A 21,088-nucleotide genomic window follows, 5' to 3' on the forward strand; every position below is an offset into this window, starting at 1 on the left:
CCTGGCTATTAGTTGCCAAACTCCCTTGGCAATTCATATAATTATATGATTTGCAAATACAAGTGGAAAATTTCTTCTAATATTAATACTACAATGAAAGAGAAACTTTTATTTCTTTTCTTTTTTTAAGAAAGAATTAATAAAATGAAGAAAAATATTGGCAAAAAAAGGAGAGGAGGAAAGAAATTAGGAGAAGGAAAAGGCGCGTGAAAATCCTGAAAAGAAGAGAGAAGGAAGTAATAAAATAAAGAAAATATTGGCCAAAAGAATAAATAGAAAAATGAAAGGAGAAGAGGAGGAAATTACCGAAAAGGGAAAGGCGCGTGAGAAAATCCTTCGCAGGCACACGGTAAAACCACGAGCAAGAAACACGCTCTCCACGTGGCAGCATTCGCTCCGCGTTCTTTCTAAGCAAAATGTTTAAAAGACCAAGCTAATTCTTCCGTAGAGCCTTCTTTCATTCTGTTTCTCTGTTAGCATCGATCCAATATTCCCTCCACTCTTCAAAAAAAAAAAAAAAACCTCATCAATGGAAAATTCTGAGCAATCTCATACTTTCCGGCTCGAAGACCGCCGAGCCAATGCCCTCGGCAACCTCAAATCCCTTCCCGACGAACTCATCTGCACCATCTTAGATTACCTTACTCCTCGAGACATCGCTCGTCTTGCTTGCGTTAGCAGGTTTTGGTCTTTTGCTCTCTTTTTATTCTTTACTTTTCCAATTCCGATATTTTCCATTTTGAATATCCTCTCTTTTGTTCAAATTTTCTTAATTCCTTTTTGGGTTTGAATATGTTAGTGTTATGTATATATTCTGCAATGAAGAGCCCCTTTGGATGAGTCTTTGCCTCAAGAAAGTCAACGGTCCACTTCAATACAAAGGCTCCTGGAAGAAGACAGTATTGCATTTGTGAGCTCCATTTAACTGAAAATGATTTTCTTTTTTTTTTTTTTTGGTTTGTTTTCGATTTAGCATTTATCTTCTAATTCTATGTTTTTTTTTGGTAATGATGCAGAGAGAATTTGCCGAATGAATTTATAGAATATTGCAGAAAACCATTGCAGTTTGATGGTAAATAAAACCTCATGCATTTATTTATATAAACATAAATACTTTTACATTTGCAATATCTTGTTTTCATTTTGGAATGATAGTATTGATATAAGTAATTGTGGGTACTTTTTTATTGGTAGGATTTAGCTCTTTATTCTTATACAGAAGATTATATCGATGCCATACTACATTAGATGGGTTTTCTTTTGATGATGGAAATGTCGAAAGACAGAAAGACCTATCGGCAGAACAGTTTCGTCGTGAATATGATGGGAATAAACCGGTATGCTATATATTTTTTTATGATCAGTAAAATATATTGAACTTGGTACTTCTTCAAATAATTATTATGGTACCCATAGAAACTTGATATTAGTCCTTTTAGACTTTTACTGAATATTTAAATTACATTTATTGGAAGAATCAGTTGCTTTTATTCATAAATGTTACTCTCTTCATTGTTTTCTTTATTGGTCGGTATTCTAAGTTAGCAACTGTGTATAACTACTTGCATGCTTTTTGGATGAGTTCTTGATGATCTACATTCCAGGTTTTGCTCAATGGATTAGCTGATACTTGGCCTGCTAGGAATACTTGGACAATAGACCAGCTACTGCTGAAATATGGAGATACAGCATTCAAGATTTCTCAAAGAACCCCTGGAAAAGTTTCAATGAAATTCAAGGATTACGTATCATACATGAAAGTACAGCATGATGAGGATCCTCTCTATATATTTGATGATAAGGTGAGCCTAGGGTTGTCATACCATTCATATATGGTTATTTCTTTTCTTGGGCAGGATTATGATCAGATAATGACCTTTGTCGAAAGTTTGAAAGTGCTTTGATTGTTTGTTATGCAGTTTGGGGAAGCTGCACCAGGCTTGTTGAAGGATTACAATGTGCCCAAAATATTTCGAGAAGACTTTTTTGATGTTTTAGAAAGAGATAGTCAACCGCCATTCAGATGGCTTATCATTGGGCCAGAGAGGTCTGGTGCCTCTTGGCATGTTGATCCAGCACTTACCAGTGCCTGGAATACTCTTCTGTGTGGCCGTAAAAGGTATTTTTGAGATGTTTCTCTGTATTATAAAATGCTTCCATGTCAGTGATTTTGAGTTTCACATATTATGGCTCAAGCTTAAGAAGCAAGTCTGTTGTTGGAGCTAATTTAGGAATATCCTCCAGAAAATCTATTAAATGTTATGTATTATCTGTCTAATTTGACCTTTTACTAGTGACGTGCTGATTGGTGCACCATAAACTGGCCGATGGTTTACTTTTGGCTGCATAAAGTTGTCTCTTGTATTGCTTGACTGTAGTTGAAAAGCGATATCTAGGATCTCATGCCTCAATATTTTTCGACAGGTGGGCATTGTATCCTCCTGGGAGAGTACCTTTGGGTGTCACGGTGCATGTAAATGACGAAGATGGTGATGTTAACATTGATACTCCATCCTCACTGCAGGTATCTAATTCTGATATCCTAGGCCCTGTTTTTCACCTCCTAGTTCTTGTTGAATTTTTTGGGGTTTATCTTTGTTGAATCCTTCTTCGTTTGTGTACAGTGGTGGCTTGATTTTTATCCACTTCTTGCTGATGAAGACAAGCCAATTGAGTGTACCCAACTACCTGGGGAGACAATTTTTGTTCCAAGTGGATGGTGGCACTGTGTCCTGAATCTGGAAACAACTGTTGCTGTGACACAAAATTTTGTAAATTCCAAAAATTTTGAATTTGTATGTCTAGATATGGCACCTGGTTACTGCCATAAAGGAGTTTGCCGTGCTGGATTGCTTGCTCTTGATGAAGACAGTCTAGAGAACATCGAAACGAACATGTCCTTTGACAAAGACAATTTTAGTTACTCAGACCTAACGAGGAAAGAGAAGAGGGTCAGAACTCTAAGATCTCAATTCAGTGAGAATCACAAAGGAATTACTAATAGAGCCCATAAAAGCTATAATCTATGGAAACAAGATTTTTCTTATGATATAAATTTCTTGGCCATGTTTCTGGATCGAGAGAGGGACCACTATACTTCTCCATGGAGCTCAGGCAACTGCATAGGACCGCGAGAAATGAGGGAATGGCTTTCAAAGCTTTGGGTTGGAAAACCAGGAATGAGAGAGCTGATTTGGAAGGTATGACTCCAAGCATGTTACATTTGAACATAAGTATCTCCATCGCACCAACAAAGCATATTCTAAGAAGATATTCTGTTAAAAATAAATTTCAAATCGTTGAAGAAGACAAGTAGAAGTCTGTTTAGATTATTTAGGCGATTTGGTTGATAGAAAAACTCCAGAAGTTCTTATAGATTATTTGAAAACTCCTCTGGCATAGCAAGTAATAATTTTCTTGTTCCTGACTTAATATTTCGGATTTTTTCTCTGATTGTCTTAGGGAGCATGTCTTGCAGTAAATGCCGACAAATGGCTGGAATGCTTGGGGAAAATCTGTTTCTTTCACAATTTGCCTTTTCCCAACGATAATGAGAAGCTTCCTGTAGGAACAGGCAGCAATCCTGTGAGTTTATTGTTGTTTTCATTTATCTCTTGAAGTACTCTTTTCTTTTACGTATGGAAAGTAAGGGGAATTGATTGTAGAAATCAATTCAAGGATATTCTGGGAACTTGTCATTACCTTGTACAAAGGTGTGTTTGCCACAATAACCTTATTCCGGTGGACGCATGAACTTTGAAACAAATCTTAAGAGCTCAACAAGGACTACTCAAGACTGGTCAGGGTTCTCAATGGTGGTCTTCTGCAACATGTGATTAGCATGATGTTCGCTTAGCATGTTGCTAAGAATTTTGATATTAAAAGATCTGATCTCTATGTCATCTGTTGATGACTAACAGTAAATTTTATAGATTAAATCATATGATCAACAGTGAACTTTTAGTTTTTGCTGATTGTTCCAATACTTCTGTAACAGGTCTATGTGATGCATGAATATGTGGTCAAAATCTTTGTTGAAGGAGGGCTGGAATCTTCAATATATGGTTTAGGCGCTGAGGTAGGTTTATTTGTGTAGTTATACTCTTCATGTCGATGGACCTTCTGCATACTGTAAGTTTAGCATTTCCTTCTGTGCAGCTTGAATTCTACAGTGCTCTTTGTGAAGTCAACTCACCTCTGAAAAACCACATTCCTAATGTATTGGCTAGTGGGATTCTGCATTTGGAAAATGGATCTTGCAAAATTGACTGTTGGGATGGTAAAGAAGTGCCTGGTGTGATTGGAAAGTGCAATTTGATTCCAGAGAAGGACACATGTGATGTTTTCCCTTTTGGTGTATGGAGCAAGAAACTGTTTGAATACAGAAAAGCTGGATCACTAGCATGTGGAGCAGATAGTTTAGCTGGATCTACAAGTGTTTGGCCTTACCTTATAACAAAGCGTTGCAAAGGAAAGATATTTGCTCAATTGTAAGTATTTTTTAAATTTTACAAGTTCTTCTTTATTTTGAATGGATCTTAACTTCTGCAACTGGAGATGTCAAAAATTAGATTGGTGCATTTATTAATCTTCACTTCAATTTCTATTGCAGAAGAGATGTACTATCATGGGAAGATGTGCTTAACTTAGCTTCCTTTTTAGGAGAGCAGCTACGAAATCTTCATCTTTTGCCCTATCCTTCTTTGAGCATTTCAAATCTTTCAGATGTTGAGAAGAAAAGGGATCTGCCTTTTGCCAATGGCATGGACATGGAGTATGTTTCCAACAAATCAGATATTCCAGTTGAATGGCAAATCTTTGCAAGAACTCTAAGTCGGAAGAAGAAGGATGTTTCCATCCGCTTGAATAAATGGTATGCCTATCTAATTTAGGAATGAAGTTTATTGATCAAATAATAATGATTCAACTGAAATTTTTTTTTGACTGAGATATTCCTTTCTATGTCCTAGATTTACAACAACAGATCTTGCATTTGTAACATTGTGTCCGTATCTATATTTTTCATTTTGAAACCATTGCATGCTTTAGGCTTCTGGAGAGCTATATCCACAGTACACACATTCACCTGTACTTCTATCCTGTTATGCACTCAAATAAGGGGTTTTCTCCATGGTTAAATCTTCACTACCATGTGGAACTCACTGTGGCTTCTTGTATATAATCCAAAAAGCATTAAAGCAAACTCCTTCTAGAAGTTTTTCCATTGTCATTATTTTCTTTGGATGGTTCAGAGCTGATCTTGTGCTTGGATCCATGCATCCGGATCAGTTCCCTTCAAACTGCAAGTTTTTTATCCTAGTGTGCTATGCCATCATTTTGTAAGAATGTTAGTGTAGTCGTTAAAGGGCATATTAATTTATGCAATTGAGGTTTTTTTTATTCTTTTTTTTTTTTTACCTTGTTTCATTGTTTATTTACTTTTCTATAGCATTCAATTATATGATGTCTCTGAATTTCTACACATTCAATTTGTAGGGGGAATCCTATTCGTAAGATGTTGATAGAGAAAGTTGAGGAATACCTTCCAGATGATTTTCTGAAGCTGCTTTCTGTATATGAGGTTTTCTGTAGTCCCACTATTTTTTTCTTGTTTCCACTCTTTCCTCTTAATCCTATGGATCTTTTATAGTTGTACCTAATGCCATTCATTGTTGATAGGAGAATGGCATGAAAAGGATTCGTAAGCCTTTGTCCTGGATACACTCAGATATTATGGATGACAATATTTACATGGAACCAAGCTTTATGTCTTGCTCAAATGGAATCGCTGCCCAGACTAATAATGGTTCATTAAATGGGCATAATAATGGTGGAGAAGAAAAATCTTGGCACCCTAATTACATCCTCGATTTCAGTGATCTTTCTATAGGTCAGTGCACATTTAATTTGACTTCATTCTATGTTGCTAAGCTATTTTAGTTTATATATCATTCATCTCCTTCCCATTTTGCTTTAGAGAATGTGGGTTTATGCCAACGAAACTAATTTGCATCTCATGAAAATTGAATTGTGAAAATTTAATGAACATGTATCAATGCAAACGAAATCTTCAAGAACATCTGATATTGATGTCTTCCATCAACTTGAATTTGAATTTTATTTTTCAGGTGACCCCATTTATGACTTGATACCTGTACATTTAGATGTCTTTAGAGGTGATTCCTGTCTCCTTAAGCATTTTCTACAAAGCTATAAACTTCCTTTGATGAGAAAAACATCAGAGAATGGATCAGTGACTGGTTGTGATAAGTTTGGACGGCTTTCGTACCATGCCATGTAAGTAAAATCTTTCCTTATAATTTGTCAATATTTTTGTGTGTTATGCATGCAAGTTTTTGGTGCAACTGCATCACAAGGCATTAAGACCTGCAAAATTTTACCTGGATGTCTGTATCTGCAGGTGCTACTGTATCTTACACGAAGAGAATATATTGGGTGCTATTTTTAGTACATGGAAGGAGCTTAGAACAGCGGAGTCATGGGAAGAAGTTGAGCAGACGGTATGGGGAGAATTAAATAACTATGAAGGTTTTGCCTGATTATTCTTTGCGTATAAATCATTCATTTCAATCTCTGAAGTACTTAATTGAGCTCCCTGCTGGCCATATGACAATTCCAGATGAGCTTTACTAACAATCACTTACTGCAAACAGAGCATTTGATTCAGGATTGGAATTATTCGATTGTCTTTTCATTTCCGTAAATTTGATTGTTTGCATTTGACTAATAAAGTTGGAATTGTAAGGGGAAAAAGAAAAGAATACAGAACCCATGTTCTATTTTCTTGTTCTTTTTTGTTACATTGGAAATAATAACCCAGGTTGGGAAAAGTTGGCTTTGTTGACAACTTCCTTGTAAAGTTGTAAGTAAACATTATCTTATGTACCAACATAAAAAAGTTGACTCATTTTGACAATCAACTATGAGTCAATTGTTACGACGTCCCAGATGCTTTTGAGTCCATTTTTTATTTTTTTATAATTAAAAAAATTTAAAATTTATTTTTCAGACAAAAAAAATCATGTATAAATTAATAATCAAATTTTCTAATGCCTTTTGAGTCCATTTTTATTTTGAAACACATTGTTTATTTTTATATCCCTTTGATTTAGTCTTTAGATTAACCAAGCAGGAAAACTACAAGCATTTTCGACTCAGCAAACAGGTATAAGCTCAGTTGCATCCCACAGAGAACAATAACATACCCATCAAAAAGCAGTACTACAAAATGAATGACTTGATGCGCTGCAACTCTTAAATTGTCAAAATTGAATGTTTTAAATCAAACAATCCGGTAACTCAGCAATATCGAAGCACTTTCAAATGCAGTTGTAAAGCCTTTCAAAATATGAAAACAAATTCCTGACATTCAACTTACCGTCGTAATCTGACTGGTTTTAATTTCTGAGGCAACTTAAGCTGCAATAGAAGGCTTAGAAGCAGCAGAAAGCCTGGATCTTTTCTTGGCTAAACTCTCACTACGACGTTCTCTCTGCTCCTTCAATCTCTGTGCAAGGAGCTTCTGATACTCAGCCGCATCTGCCTTCGCCTTCGCAATTCTCTTCTTTTTATCAGCAATTCTTGCTCTCTTCCTCTGCAAAGTTAATGGAGTGACCAATCTCTGAATCTTGGGAGCTTTACTGGCTTTCTTTCCTGCATTACGGAAAAATCAGTATTGTGATGTGAATATAGTAAATAGTAAGGAGAGTGCACAATGTCCAAAACAAAATTAGACTTTAGCTGTTTCAACAAAAGGTAGAATCTGGCATAAGCATCACTGCCACAGGCTATGTCAACTCAGATATAAGTTTTTTAGTTTGAAAAGAAAATTTCAAAGTTTGCTTCAGACAGACATCATGCACACATATAATGGAAAACCCAGTTAAAAACACACAGCATTTCCTTTATGACACTAAAACTCTTTGACTGTTCTTATCTCACAACAATTAAACGTAAAGCGGAAAATATACTAGAGAAACTACCAGTTTTTGTGGTGAATGAACGACGGTAAGTGTTGACATACTTTCGGACATCATCCTCCTTTGAGAGATTGAAGAGTTTACGAATCTTTGACGCCCTCTTGGGACCTCTCATTCTTGGTTTCTCAGTATCAGTCAGTCCAGGAAGATCATTCTCACCCTTTTTCACAATTACTAAGTTAAGAACAGAGAGATCAGGGCTCACAATGCATCCACGAACAGACTTCCTCCTTCGCTCTCCATTGCGCCTACCATATCCTCGGAAGCAAGGTGTTCCTAGAGACAAAAATAACTTTATCATTTCATAGCACCAGTACAAGTAAAGTTGCTATCATTACACATCCAGATAACGTTAAACAGTAAGGACCAACCTCTGTGCAGCAAGAGACGGACACGACCAGGAGTCAAGACTCCCTGTTTCATTGGAAATCCCTGCTTGTCACATCCTCCCATGATTTTGAACACATAGCCTTTAAATTCCTGCCAAAAGGGTTTAAAAAATTCTTAAATTTAAACCAGGAACTCTTTCAAGATTGGAATCCAATTTTTGAACATAAGCATACCTCTCCAAGAGCATCTCCACTGACCTCCTGAGAGATCCTCTTGTCAAAAAATGCTCGACTATACAGTATAAAAGCTAGAAGTCAACAGTGAGAAACATATACATTACAAAATAAAAGAATTCAGTCCTTTAAACAAGAATAGCAGCTCCGCCAGTAACTTGCAATGATACTTGTCACACCATCTCCTATACCAGTACACTACATTAAAAGCAAATTAAACGTTCATGATAGTTCTATTCCAAATGTGATTGCCCGAGTCAAACATTGTAGAGTTCATTTATGGGTTACGACTGTTAGCTTCAGCTGGCATGTTTTCATCTATTCAAATGTCAATGTACAAACAACTTAAACTAACACAAATCAAACCTGCAAGTAATAAAAGGTCTCACACTTTTAATTGAGCTAATAAAAACTCTGTTATAACTAGAATATCTCAATTCCAATCAATCCAACAAGCTCCAATATTCAAACTTTGCTTTCTTCATTTCATTCTCTTTTTCAATATTTTTCAACTTTAAACCCCATTTTATAATACTTTTCAACTTTAAACCCCCCCTTTATTGGTCTACATTAAGATCCACGTCCTCTTATATTTCATTCAATAAAAAAAAAAAAAACTCCAACAATTTAAAGCCATACAAGGTTCAAATAAACAACCAAACCCAAAAAAAGCAAAAGGAAAATCCTAGTAAAGATATAGAGAGATATGAACATGAAAGCTTACAGTTTCTGGTCATCGTCGATTTCAAGCTTCTTTTGGCATCCCGTAGTCGGGTTGGCGATATTGAACTACGAAGAGGGAAAGAGCAGCAAGTTAGAGTTAGGAGCTGTTGAAAAGCTTAGTCTTGGGATAAGAAAGATACAGTCATGGTTGAAAGATGGGACCTTCATGGTGGCGGAGTGGAGAAGAAGCGGCCGCGTTCAAATCAGTTCCGGTCCGTTTTGCCTTCTTCTGCTTAGGGGTTTTGAAAAAGAGCTCCCTCTTACTTATTTATACCCCTCCGCAGCAATTTTACTCTGTTTAACCGGATCATCTGGTGACTCTTTTCCTTCTACTATCCTCCGTACACGTGGACAGAAAAGAGTAATGCCGGTGGCCTTTTGGAGTTTTGATATGGGGTTCTATTTTTGTTCTCGTGAGGCTGCCCGTACTCTGACCAATATGTAGGGTTTAGACAAGTTTGAATTGAGCCCAATCTAGAAGAATCCGACCAGGGCCTATTGCTCTAAACTGGGCTTGACGAATTCATTGTCCAAATTCACATCACAAATGGCCTCTAACTTTCGGGCTAAGTGTGCAGCGTCAGTCGAAGTTAAGAGGCAAGACAAATGGTTCACCTGCCTTTGTTATGTTTTTGCAAAGGTAACGAAAGGCTTCAATTTGTATGGATGGAGAGATAAGAGCTACCTTCATCAGACTAAAAGCTCCCGAGTGCGAATAATACTGCCTTTCAGTTCATCAAACAGAAGGTCCCAGCCAGAGAAAGAGTCGACCGTAAGGCTTTATCAAAAGCTTCAGACTGAAAATGATTATTTTTAGTTATGATTATCAGTCCAAGAGGATACCAATTAAACAGACTTTTCATTTCAAATGGACAGCAAGCAATTGATTACCCTGAACTTCAAATGATTATGTTTTTTTAGCAATTACAGATCAATCTAAAGAGCAAAAGGATAAGGGAAAGAAACAATCAATCATGATGCCGCACCTAAAAGAAGAAAGATTTTTTAACAGAAAAGAATCATATTGCTATTCCTTTCTAGTACATCACCAACATTATTATTGAGCTGATTCCAGCCTCCACATCCGAGGAAAGCAATTTTAATAAGTTCACAAAGTAATTGGAAAAAGGTGTCTCCCATGAGCCAAATGGCATGGTGAGGAGAAACAGGGAATTCTTCAATCATTCATTAATAAGATTCTGATGTTGATGGTTGTATAAACAACAGCTCATGATAATGAGGTCTATTTTGTACATTTTGTTTACAGTGGGCACACAAAATCACCACTTGTCTCTACATCTTCAAGATCTGCATCAGCATCTAAATCATCAAGATCCATGCTGCCTCCCATGGAAAGTCCCCCAACCTTGAGGACCTCTGTAGTTTTCATGGCCTCTTGTATTATAGACTGTACTTCTTCCAAGGTTTGGGAAGGGTTATTTACATCATGGCTCTGCCAGCTTCCTCCTTCCATCAGTTCGATGGGCAAGTTCTTTAAGAACCAAGGGTGGCTTTTAATTTCTAGTATAGTTATTCTCTGCACCAACAAGAGATAAAAGAGGAATCTGAGTGTAATATAAACAATCCAACAAACGATGGATGAAGGCAAAAAGAAGCAGAAATTTATAATGAAATGTTCAATTATGTGATTGCGTTGCCAGCAATTAGCTCTCAGTGCATCAGAACAAGCAAAGAAGCAACTTATACCTTTTCAGGATTTGCCGCAAATATCCGAGATAAAAGGTGTTTGCACTCCATAGAAACTCGGACATAATCAGGAATTGAGTAGCGGACACTGAGTATTCTCTGCCATTACCAATAATAACTTATATAATTGCACTAATTTCAAACTAAGTGTAAAGTGGAGCTGAAAGTTTCGCATAAGCACTCACCCCAATTGTCTTTCTGAAGTTTTTAGGATCATCAGGATCTTCAAAGGGATACGCCCCAACTAACATGACATATAAGGTGACCCCACATGACCAAACATCTGCAATCTATACTTATGGAGGATTAGAAACAGATAACTACGGAATTCAAGTTGGAGAAGCATATAATTCAAGTTAAAAGAGGAATGACATTACCTTCCCATCATATTCTTTCTTGGATAGAACCTCAGGAGCAACGTAAGCTGGTGTTCCGACAGTGGATTTTGGTTGTGAATGGAAAACAGATGACTACAAAATTAGGGGGGAAATAGTTAGTAAAAAAATAGCAGGCAAACGCACAGTTGTTACAAATTCATGGATTAGCTAATTTTATTACCTTTGAGTATCCAAAATCACATATTTTAACGCGTGGCGCTGTGCTGCCATCCAGGAGAGTGTTTTCAAGCTTAAGATCTCTGTGGCATATTTGCTGCGAAAACAGAGTTTTCATAAAAGGAAATAGCACTGAAGGTTGTTTAAGAAAGAAACAAAATCTCTTAGCGAAGCTAGAACCAAAGTTTCATACCATGGAATGACAGTAACTGACTCCTGATATCAATTGCTGAAAGAAAAACCTAGCCTGTTGCCAAATTAACATACGAAAATAATATTAATGTTCCAATGGAATATTTAGACATGAGAAACTGTGTATTCAATAGAACAAACCACTCCATTTCACATTGAAATTTTCGCCTTTACATTACCTCATCCTCACTAAATCTACCAGCATTGCATATACGCTCAAAGAGTTCTCCACCTGCAGCATACTCCATCACTATGGCTAGATGAGTGGGTGTAAGATGAACCTGCAAGGGCATGCAAAACCTCCAAGTGAACACTTTGCCCTTCTTTTGTTTTACATTATTGAAAGTCAAGTTCAATGGACTACAATCTGCAAAGTAGTTCATTGAGAAGGAACATGATAATAAAATCATTTGCAGCACAAGAGGACATCATTTTGCATCATCGAACCTCACAGTGTCCTGCTTCAGGGGACAATAATTTGCTTTACAAATTCAGGAAATGAACTTTAGTTTTTCATTTAGGCACTTGAATTAAATGGTAAGATCTCGGCTGGGCAATTAATGACATAATTATAACTCTACACTTGGTTATTAAGAAAGTAAAGAAAAGCAAAATGTTTAAACAAAATTACGTAGAAATTACTATCTCTTGACATTATTTCATTGGCTCTCCATAAATGGGAAAAGAAGGCAGGTGTAAATCATGAAAGGCCAAGGCTTTATATCTTTATTTGTCATAATAGAGCATTGACCATAGCTCAGCTAGACAGGAACAAGACAACCACATGACAATAAAGCAACAGGGAATATAGGAGTACCCACCTCTTTGAATCTAACGATATTGGGATGCTTCAATGATCTATGGTTCATGATTTCCCTTCGCACATGTTCATCAATCTGCAACCAAAAAAAAAGAAAAAAAAAAACCCTTTCATCAACACATCCATATGATTAATGATGACAGGGACATGACAGCAGGAAATCCAATTAGAAACAGAAAACTGAGAAGAAAAAAAAGGGAAAACAAAAAGTTAGAAACATTTAAGAGGTAAAAGGGTATGAAGATGACCTTTTGCCCTCTCTCAATGAACTTAACAGCAAAGAGCTCTTTTGTCCATTTATCTCGGACTAGCTTGGCCACTCCGAAATTCCCTGACCCGATATCTTTCACAATCTCATAACGTTCCATAGTTTCAACTCTGTCAGAAGGAAAAGTGCCCCGCTGCAATCTTAAATCTCTCACTCTCTGAAAACAACAGCGTAAAACATAAGGAAGTCCAAAACTTGAAGCTTTGTATCAAGAGGCTTAGGCCAAAGTTTGTTGTGGCTTAAAAGTGACGACCATCATCATCATCATCATCATCAAAAGTCGTAGAAGGGTAAAGCTTGGAAGCCAACTGTGTTTGACCACAATTATAGTTAACAGATAGAGAAACAGAGGGAACACGTGTAAAGAATGGTGGAGATTCGATATAATTTGAACAGAAAAATTAAAGCAAAGTTCCCCACTGTCGTCTGGCGGTGTGGCAGGTACAGAAATTCTTCTCCAGACAAAGAAAAGACCACTTGACTAGCGGCTACACGCCAAACTTTTGCTGGTAAAGATTCGCTAGAGGTCGTTCGGTGGTTTAGGCCTCGATTTTTAATCGAATGAATTCACTGCAAGCTTATAGTAAGATTTCACTATCATTTTACTGCTCGGCAAGCTGAATTCTGACTTAAACAGGCAACAAACATACATTCGGATAAATTAGTAATTACTTGGGTAAAATCCTGGAAGCTGGTGTGCTGTGGGCTGAAAATTGCTTGTGGATATGGTGTACTGTTATATATTAAGGAGCACTAGTGACGTGCAAGGTAATGCAGTGGTTTTCAGCACAAATTTTAGCATAAGGCAGGTCAAATCAAAGGAGACCAGCACATTATATTTAGGCTGTTTTCTATTTCATTCCAGGAATTGGAATTGTGCTAACAAAATCACGACATTAGCTTTAGTGGATCACAAATCAGCCCTGTTTTGTTTTGTTGAGGTTAATCTTACAGGCATTTTGAGAAAATGTAGAAAATTGTGAGTATTATTTTTAAGTGGCTTTTCTGATAATCAAATGAGTGAAGGAAATCCAATGTAAAAGAGACCCTCAATATCACAAATATATATACTATTTATTTTGTTTTTTTTATTATTCATATGTGGTTGCAGGATAGAGTTGAAACTACTCCTATCAATATCCCATCACTCGCGACCAAAGACCTGGAAATTTGGAAGATGCAATTGGCTCCCGCAAGTCCAACCAATAGAAGCTGAAATCGCCACTTCCCTATTGGCACCGGCACCCTCCAAATCCCATCAAATCCGAGGGACTAGAAACCATGCTTGTTTGTACTATTGTCATTTTTCCCAAGAATTTTGTTTCACTAGTCATATTGTGTTTGGCCTACCAATACAAGAAAGCCATTTGCAATCAATGGCAGATTTCCAAAATTTCATAACGATTATTGTCTTATGACGTCTCTTGGGCTCATTTATACACTCTGAAATATACATGTATTTTGTTTTAATTTCTGAAATATACATGTATGGGAGGGTATAATACATATATTACAGGCTTATAAAGCCTCTGATTTCCCTTTTCTATTTTCTCGTTTCCTTTCTTTTTTGGCTTACAGAGGATTTCACTGGCACTTAAGACACTTGGAACAGAAGGTTACTGCATTCACTTTCATGGATGCGATGGAGGGGTGAAGGCGTGGAAATTTTCGTGTACAATTTTCTAAACATATGGCAGCACGACAGCACCAACGACCAAGTGTCTACCTTCTTTATAAGACTCAGTAAAAAGAGGTAGGAAAGCGAAAAACGGCTCCATTGTTTTCATAGGGAATTCTTCTAGCTCAAGTTAGCAAACATCTTGTCCAACATCAAGTGGAGGACCAAGGTAGGGTGCCCCGTTAACGACTACGTCATATGGTAGTTTTAGTTCTCTTTCCTCAAGCAGAGCATAACCTGAGCCAAGAGAGACAAAAAACACACAGGAACAAATGAAAATATGAAGCATAAATTTATAATCAGTAAGGGGAAATATAGTAATTGAATTGATCATTACCAGGAAGAGAAGGGATAGGGAAATCGAAGAAGTAAGTGGAAGGCCTCTCAAAGTCATCAGAGTATGGTGGAGATAACACGTCCAAGATAGCACAAGGAGTCAAGGCAGTGAAAGAGTGGATGTTTCCACCACTCCTTGGAAACAGGACGGATGATTCACAGGGTGCATTGAAGATGCCATTTATCACAGTGCCTGCTAGTCCATCTGCAGCAGTTACCATTTTTGGAGACTGTTTAATGATTCATAAGACCAAATTTCATGATAGAATGAACTATATGCATATTTCAAACTGCTTTAAATCCATTAATATCTCAGGAAGAGGGAACAGATTCAATAGGCCTTTTTTAGCAATTTGATTTCGCACAAATAGAATGAGAGGAGGATCGAAAAGGGATTCAAGTATTGCAAATGTTACAAACAGATGAAGAAATGTACTTCTTGTTTTGATACCATTATTCTTCGTCAAAAATCTTCCTACCACTGTATGATATAGTTAACTTCAATCGAAACATCAGCAATGTTAATATTTCTTCACAAATTTTTAGCTAAAATCCTTACTTGTTCTGGGGCTATTGGTCCCCGCCTGCACCCAATCATAGGCTTTGACATAAACTGAACCATAAAGAAGTTTGCTTAGAACTGTCATCCCAGGGTGATCATGAAGAGGCAGGGTCCTGCCAGCCGGGAAGCAAAAAATTCCCATCTGTAAACAGAACAGAGTAACTCAGAAGTACAATTTCATATGATAATTAACCATAGCAGCCTAGCAGGTATCAATATACAATCGCATACATATGCGCATGAATAAACAAATGAACAACTCCTGCTCACCGAGAAATTGTCACATTCATGGATGTGAATGTAAGTTATTTCAGAAACTCCTTGCCCAGAAATCAACCCGTTGGTGATCTTGGGGCTTGAACTTGGAGATCCATCCAAGCTAAATTCATCTATACCAACATCAGCAGCTTCAAATATATCTGCATTTTGGGAATCTTCCCTTTAGTCGTCTACTAAAATACATTAAAAGTTAATACAATAACTAAACAACAACATAAATCTGCCAAGGAAGGTTCAATACTTAAGATGCTTTTCAGCCATTGAATTTGTTGGAAGGTTGGAAGCTCCTTCTGGGAAAATACATCGTTACAGGCATCATAGAGCATTTGTATTTTGCTTTTCTCCATTGTACAGTTCATGAGGGAATTACTCACCCTTCACAGTAATGATCATGACTATAAATCACGAGACGACTTAAACAAATTAATAACGTTAATAAAAACCTGGGGGCTTATTTTCACTGTTTAACTCATACTGTGGGCTTCCTGTATTCTCATTGGAACTTCTCTGCTGTACAACTCACCAGGATCCAAGTAGCAAACAATATGTACACACAACATTTTGGCCTATGGTTATAAAATAAAGAAAAAATGGGCTGATCAGGATAACATGGAGAAACCGAAGGTGGGGCATTCATATTACTTTCCCACTTTAAACGAAATTAAAGATTTGACCACAGCTATAAAATCATTATTTTGCTACATCAGCAAATCATTACTATTTTTCTAGAATGGAGAAAAAAAAGGGGTAAAACCTTGGCAATTTGGGCCCATAAGATTCCATTTTCATCAGCTTTTGCATGGCAAAGATCATGGTTGGGTGGCTGGTATTAGAACATCGAGTTTTCCGAACCCAGCAAGTTAAAGGATTGCTTGGGATTGGAGGGTTTAGACTGTAGACCTATTCCAATACTGGTGCAGCAGTAGTTTTGTATATACTCAAATGTGCCCTGCGCTTGCGCTTTTCTGTTTAGTGAAAATGGCAGCTTAATTTACAAAAGTTTATTTAGAAGATACCTTTCATTCAACCTTTAAAATTGAGCCAGCTATCTCTTTCCACTATCCGCGCTAGCTGATTAGTACGTAATTACGCAACCGAAGATTGGTAAGTAAAAAATGCACATCACCCTGAATTCAGGACAAACCCTCACAAAACAGAGTTTTGCGCCAAATGATTCGAGTCCTGCTTTTTGACGGTAACACCAGTCCTTGTGCCCAAACTGCAGACCAAGGAATACTTATAGATAACTTTAATTCGATTAGAAAATTCGTCGCAAAAAGAAAAAGTTTTCATCAGGAATTGATATGCTTGTGTCTTAATCGAACAGGATATGCATCTTCCTCCACCGAAAACTCTGTTTTCTTTTTTTTTTTTTTGTTTTTCATTTCTCTCGTTGATCGATCTCCATACGGACCACTAACTTACATATCAGCTTGGCCAACTCCAACAGAATATAATTAAGCGCAGCTATTTTGTTCCACCATTCAATGGCTGAAAAACAGTCATTGAAATTGTAGCTTAAAAGGTCAAGTAATTAAAGCAATGGAAGAAAAGTTTGGAAAGTTTAGCCGGTTAATTTCGGGTGGAGAAACCACGTTCCATGACGGCCAGGCTCTATTTAAATATATAAATATATATATATATATATATATATATATATATTGGTTTCGGGAATTTGTTGGCCTCGTTTGATGTGACATTTGAGTAGAAAAGTCTCATGGAAATTGAAAAAATACTGAATGAACAAACTGATAAGGATCAGTTAAACTTGGTAGGCCAGGCCGTATATTCAGTCTACCATTTGTTGTGTTATATTGTATTTAACATTTGTGGTTGATTTTCCAAGTGGAATATGAACAAGTGAACATGTTGAGACAAAATTCACCTCCCGAGAAAAAGAAAATCATGTTCTCAACTTGCCTTAGTTGAATCTGACATCTGAACATTTGTTCGGCTCGTGTCTCTATTGTCAATTAATTCCTTGTTTCGCTACTTTTTATTTTGAATATTTCTCTAGTGTCTCATAAGTTATTACAAACCAAAAGGAAGAAACAATTACGCAAATTTAATGATTGTTGGTCTAATTTGTAGCTTTTTTATTCCAATTAAGCATATTTATTTGTAATAAATAATAATAATAAAAGAAGACAAGAAAAAGAAAAAGAAGTATGGGCCTTGGTTGTATTTAGAAAGATTCTCAGAAAGGTGGGTCTAGGACCAAGGTCCATACTTGTTTACCGAAAAGCCCACCCAATTTTTTCAAAATTCAAATCCTCTCAACCTACACCAAAAAAAAAAAGGTCGGTCGCTTTGCCCTAGAACTCAGAAGCCCGTGTTTGCCAGCTTGCCTTTTTTAATCCCCTCTCCTTTTGCCTCCTAAATCCAACGGTTCATATTTCATCCGCCTCATTTTTCTCCCCTCCTCCCCTCCCGTCCTCAACGCAATCATCGGCCCCCACCTCTCCCTCCCCCTCAAAACCCATCCTCCCAAATCTCAGATCTAAAAATTTCAAAAACTTCTCTTCCGCTTCCCCTTTCCCTTCATTTTCACTTCCTGAAACTAATTCGAATCAACAATGGCCGGCACTCCTTCACCTCGCGAGGAGAATGTCTACATGGCAAAACTCGCCGAGCAAGCCGAACGCTACGAGGAAATGGTTGAGTTCATGGAGAAAGTCTCGGCTTCCGTTGAAAACGAGGAACTCAGCGTCGAGGAACGGAACCTCCTCTCCGTCGCTTATAAGAACGTGATCGGCGCACGCCGTGCTTCCTGGCGGATCATCTCCTCCATTGAGCAGAAAGAGGAGAGCCGTGGTAATGAGGATCACGTCGCTGTGATCCGTGATTATCGGGCCAAGATCGAGTCCGAACTCTCCTCGATCTGTGACGGGATCTTGAAGCTCCTTGACTCCAGGCTTATCCCTTCGGCTTCCGCTGGAGATTCCAAGGTCTTTTATCTTAAGATGAAGGGAGATTATCATAGGTATTTGGCTGAGTTCAAGACCGGAGCCGAACGCAAGGAAGCTGCCGAGAGTACTCTCACTGCTTACAAATCTGCTCAGGTTTTCAAAATTTTTCCTCATTTTCTTAAAGATCTGTTTGTTTTTTCTTTTTAATTTAAATTTACGTTCTTCTTTTTTACTAGTATTTGTGATTTCTTTTTCTTTTTTCTGTTTCTTAGGATATTGCCAACGCCGAGTTGGCTCCGACTCACCCGATCCGGCTTGGACTGGCCCTCAATTTCTCTGTTTTCTACTATGAGATTCTCAATTCTCCTGATCGGGCTTGCAATCTCGCTAAGCAGGTTGTTTAGAAATTTCTGTTTGTTGTTCTTAAAGAAATATTCTTCATGAAAAAAAGAAAACGGTTATGATCTAGATTTCCTTATGTGTTGGCTTTTGATTGGACAGGCATTTGATGAAGCAATTGCCGAGTTGGATACTCTAGGCGAGGAGTCATACAAGGACAGCACCCTCATCATGCAACTCCTCCGTGACAATCTCACTCTTTGGACGTCTGACATGCAGGTAAATAATTTTCACCTTTCAAATAATCCTTCTTTTTATGTTTATGATTTTTTATATCTAAAAATGTGATACTAATTTAATTGTTTTTTCCTTATTAATTAGGATGATGGAGCTGATGAGATCAAAGAAGCACCGAAGCGCGAGGAGGAGCAGCAGCAGCAACAACAGCCAAAGCAGTAGTGAGACCCTGCTGCGCTGGCCAGCTCTTTTTTATTTGCCAATTTAGGGTTTCAAGAATGGAACTTCTCCTTTATGTGTTTTTGACAGGAGAAAGATTGCTTATTGCTAATTTAAATTCCCCCTTGCTGCTATCAAATATTTTAGGCAATTCTTGTCTTTGTTTTACTCCATCGTCTATGTACTGAGTTTTATTTATCCTCTAATTTTCTCTTCTTTTTTTTTTAGCTTGTTCTATTAAGGTTCTACGTGTATTATTTATCTTCTGAGCATATTAGGGATCGATTTTATTTTTCCTATTTTTACTTCTGGAATGGAAGGTCATGATTTGGTAGTTGAAACTCGTTTTTGTCAGCCAAAGAATGTGGGAAATTAGTGTTTGAATTCTAACCTTTGCTTGTTCACTAGCTTGTGGGGGCGAGTACTGAAAAGTAGTCGTCCACTTTTGATAAACACTCAATGCCCAATAGTTGGTGATTACCTCAATCAGATGCTTCTTTTCATGCGGTTGCTTGCCACTTCCCATCTCCTTGAGCCGGCTGCTGTCCCCCCAACGTCTTAATGCAACAAATTAAGGGGACTGCTAGCGTAAACTGGTTTAGCTACGGTGAGTCAGAGAGAATTTAAGGCAAAGGGTCAGATGCTTAAAGGCTAAACATTATCAGATGGGTAGTAAGCTGTCTCGCTCACTTTTCCAAAATCATACGCGGATACAGCATGGATTATGTGCTACTTTGTCTTTGTGGTTGGTTAAGTTAGCTTTTGTGTTTACTTAACTGTTGGGGCACGAGTCACAAACTGAACTTTAGTTTCCGTCTTAATTGTTTGGGCTGCAAAAGGGTTATGGTCGCCATACACATGGAATTTAATGAACTAGTATCAAATCACACGATAGCCGACAGTACTATTAAGCCTTAAACTTTGATTCGTTGTCATAGAAAACATGAATTGAAAAGATGCAGGTACAATAGGCCAGGTTTAGGAAGTTTAATGTTTTTAGCCCATCATGCATCAGGTTTTAGATTTATGGGCCTCACTCGAGGATAAGTATTAGTTCATCCTTGCGGCACATAAATAAAATGCCAAGTAGCCAGCAAATTTAGCCCAAAATTTGGCAATCGTGCTTCAATCCATCTGCGAATAGTAAACAAGACACTGAACAACAAACTTCGCCCTCATGAACTTTCCATGGTTTGGGTTAATCATTCTTTCTGGATTAAGTTGGGAATTGGAAATATTAAGTGGCTCTAGTTTATTGGCTGTTAAATGATTTAAATTAAAAGTGAGTTATTATAAAGAATAACATGTAAGTTAAATAAATTTATTCGACTTTTTTGATCTTTTTATTTTCTCCTAATAAAAGATTTAAAAAAATTAGAAATCCTAAGTGGAATAGTACCAGGTCTACTGATTACACTAGGAATTCTTATCCTAAGCTGCCTGGGCCAGTGCTAATTTCCTATTCCGACATGTATTGGAACTGTACAAGAGAAAGTTTTCCCTATAAATATCCCCACATGCATGATGCATGGGGCAGTTCTAAGTTACAGCCGGAGCCAAAATTTCCTTGAAGCTTATTGTTTCTGTCTCGGAATGGATACCTCACTTCGTTCTCAAGTTCTCGTCCTTGCCTTCCTCTTTCTTGTTCTTCTTTCACCTTCATGCTTTGCTGGTATTCTTAAGACTTGCCAGTTTGATGCCA

General features: G+C 37.4%; 6 protein-coding genes across 7 annotated transcripts in view; 3 read left to right on the forward strand and 3 right to left on the reverse strand.

The window, feature by feature from the left end:
* The first annotated feature begins 442 nt into the window (after positions 1-442).
* Positions 443-6,961, forward strand: LOC110417310 (putative glycosyltransferase). The gene is made up of 16 exons (XM_021429582.2): positions 443-681; positions 800-910; positions 1,017-1,072; positions 1,195-1,337; positions 1,605-1,802; positions 1,920-2,119; positions 2,425-2,524; positions 2,625-3,200; positions 3,463-3,585; positions 3,998-4,078; positions 4,159-4,490; positions 4,613-4,873; positions 5,497-5,581; positions 5,680-5,890; positions 6,129-6,297; positions 6,422-6,961. The coding sequence occupies exons 1-16, from the start codon at positions 530-532 to the stop codon at positions 6,558-6,560; spliced, it is 2,937 nt and encodes a 978-aa protein (XP_021285257.1). The 5' UTR covers positions 443-529; the 3' UTR covers positions 6,561-6,961.
* Positions 6,962-7,252: 291 nt separating this feature from the next.
* LOC110416746 (small ribosomal subunit protein eS6) lies at positions 7,253-9,594 on the reverse strand. Its single transcript, XM_021428813.2, has 6 exons — positions 9,449-9,594; positions 9,288-9,352; positions 8,564-8,621; positions 8,372-8,480; positions 8,004-8,276; positions 7,253-7,674 (listed from the first exon to the last, which is right to left on the reverse strand). Exons 1-6 carry the CDS (start codon positions 9,452-9,454, stop codon positions 7,436-7,438), a joined length of 750 nt encoding a protein of 249 aa, XP_021284488.1. The 5' UTR covers positions 9,455-9,594; the 3' UTR covers positions 7,253-7,435.
* A 679-nt stretch (positions 9,595-10,273) lies between these two features.
* On the reverse strand, positions 10,274-13,263 carry SNRK2-8 (Protein kinase superfamily protein). Its single transcript, XM_021428107.2, has 9 exons — positions 12,808-13,263; positions 12,561-12,635; positions 11,919-12,020; positions 11,741-11,794; positions 11,552-11,644; positions 11,371-11,463; positions 11,179-11,283; positions 10,994-11,092; positions 10,274-10,823 (listed from the first exon to the last, which is right to left on the reverse strand). Exons 1-9 carry the CDS (start codon positions 12,925-12,927, stop codon positions 10,548-10,550), a joined length of 1,017 nt encoding a protein of 338 aa, XP_021283782.1. The 5' UTR covers positions 12,928-13,263; the 3' UTR covers positions 10,274-10,547.
* Positions 13,264-14,262: 999 nt separating this feature from the next.
* Positions 14,263-17,245, reverse strand: LOC110417080 (plant cysteine oxidase 1-like). 2 transcript variants are annotated; one of them, XM_021429277.1, is made up of 5 exons: positions 16,699-17,245; positions 15,674-15,822; positions 15,401-15,545; positions 14,843-15,046; positions 14,263-14,742 (listed from the first exon to the last, which is right to left on the reverse strand). In XM_021429277.1, the coding sequence occupies exons 1-5, from the start codon at positions 16,703-16,705 to the stop codon at positions 14,636-14,638; spliced, it is 612 nt and encodes a 203-aa protein (XP_021284952.1). In that variant the 5' UTR covers positions 16,706-17,245; the 3' UTR covers positions 14,263-14,635. The 2 variants fall into 2 exon arrangements, with proteins under 2 accessions (XP_021284952.1, XP_021284949.1); XM_021429274.1 differs by having other exon boundaries at positions 15,924-17,245.
* Positions 17,246-18,066: 821 nt separating this feature from the next.
* On the forward strand, positions 18,067-19,685 carry LOC110416915 (14-3-3-like protein). The gene is made up of 4 exons (XM_021429058.2): positions 18,067-18,744; positions 18,864-18,986; positions 19,093-19,209; positions 19,312-19,685. The coding sequence occupies exons 1-4, from the start codon at positions 18,259-18,261 to the stop codon at positions 19,387-19,389; spliced, it is 804 nt and encodes a 267-aa protein (XP_021284733.1). The 5' UTR covers positions 18,067-18,258; the 3' UTR covers positions 19,390-19,685.
* A 993-nt stretch (positions 19,686-20,678) lies between these two features.
* The window catches only part of LOC110417176 (GDSL esterase/lipase At5g03980-like), a 2,601-nt gene continuing 2,191 nt past the window's right edge, over positions 20,679-21,088 (forward strand). The window contains exon 1 of the mRNA XM_021429407.1: positions 20,679-21,088. This exon is cut by the window's right edge and continues 150 nt beyond it. Coding sequence (XP_021285082.1) covers positions 20,908-21,088 — 181 coding nt within the window. The 5' untranslated portion in view covers positions 20,679-20,907.

Source organism: Theobroma umbraticum, unplaced genomic scaffold (assembly GCF_002168275.2).
Source record: "Theobroma umbraticum cultivar Fairchild unplaced genomic scaffold, ASM216827v3 scaffold_51.0, whole genome shotgun sequence".
NCBI classification, from domain to species: domain Eukaryota; kingdom Viridiplantae; phylum Streptophyta; class Magnoliopsida; order Malvales; family Malvaceae; genus Theobroma; species Theobroma umbraticum.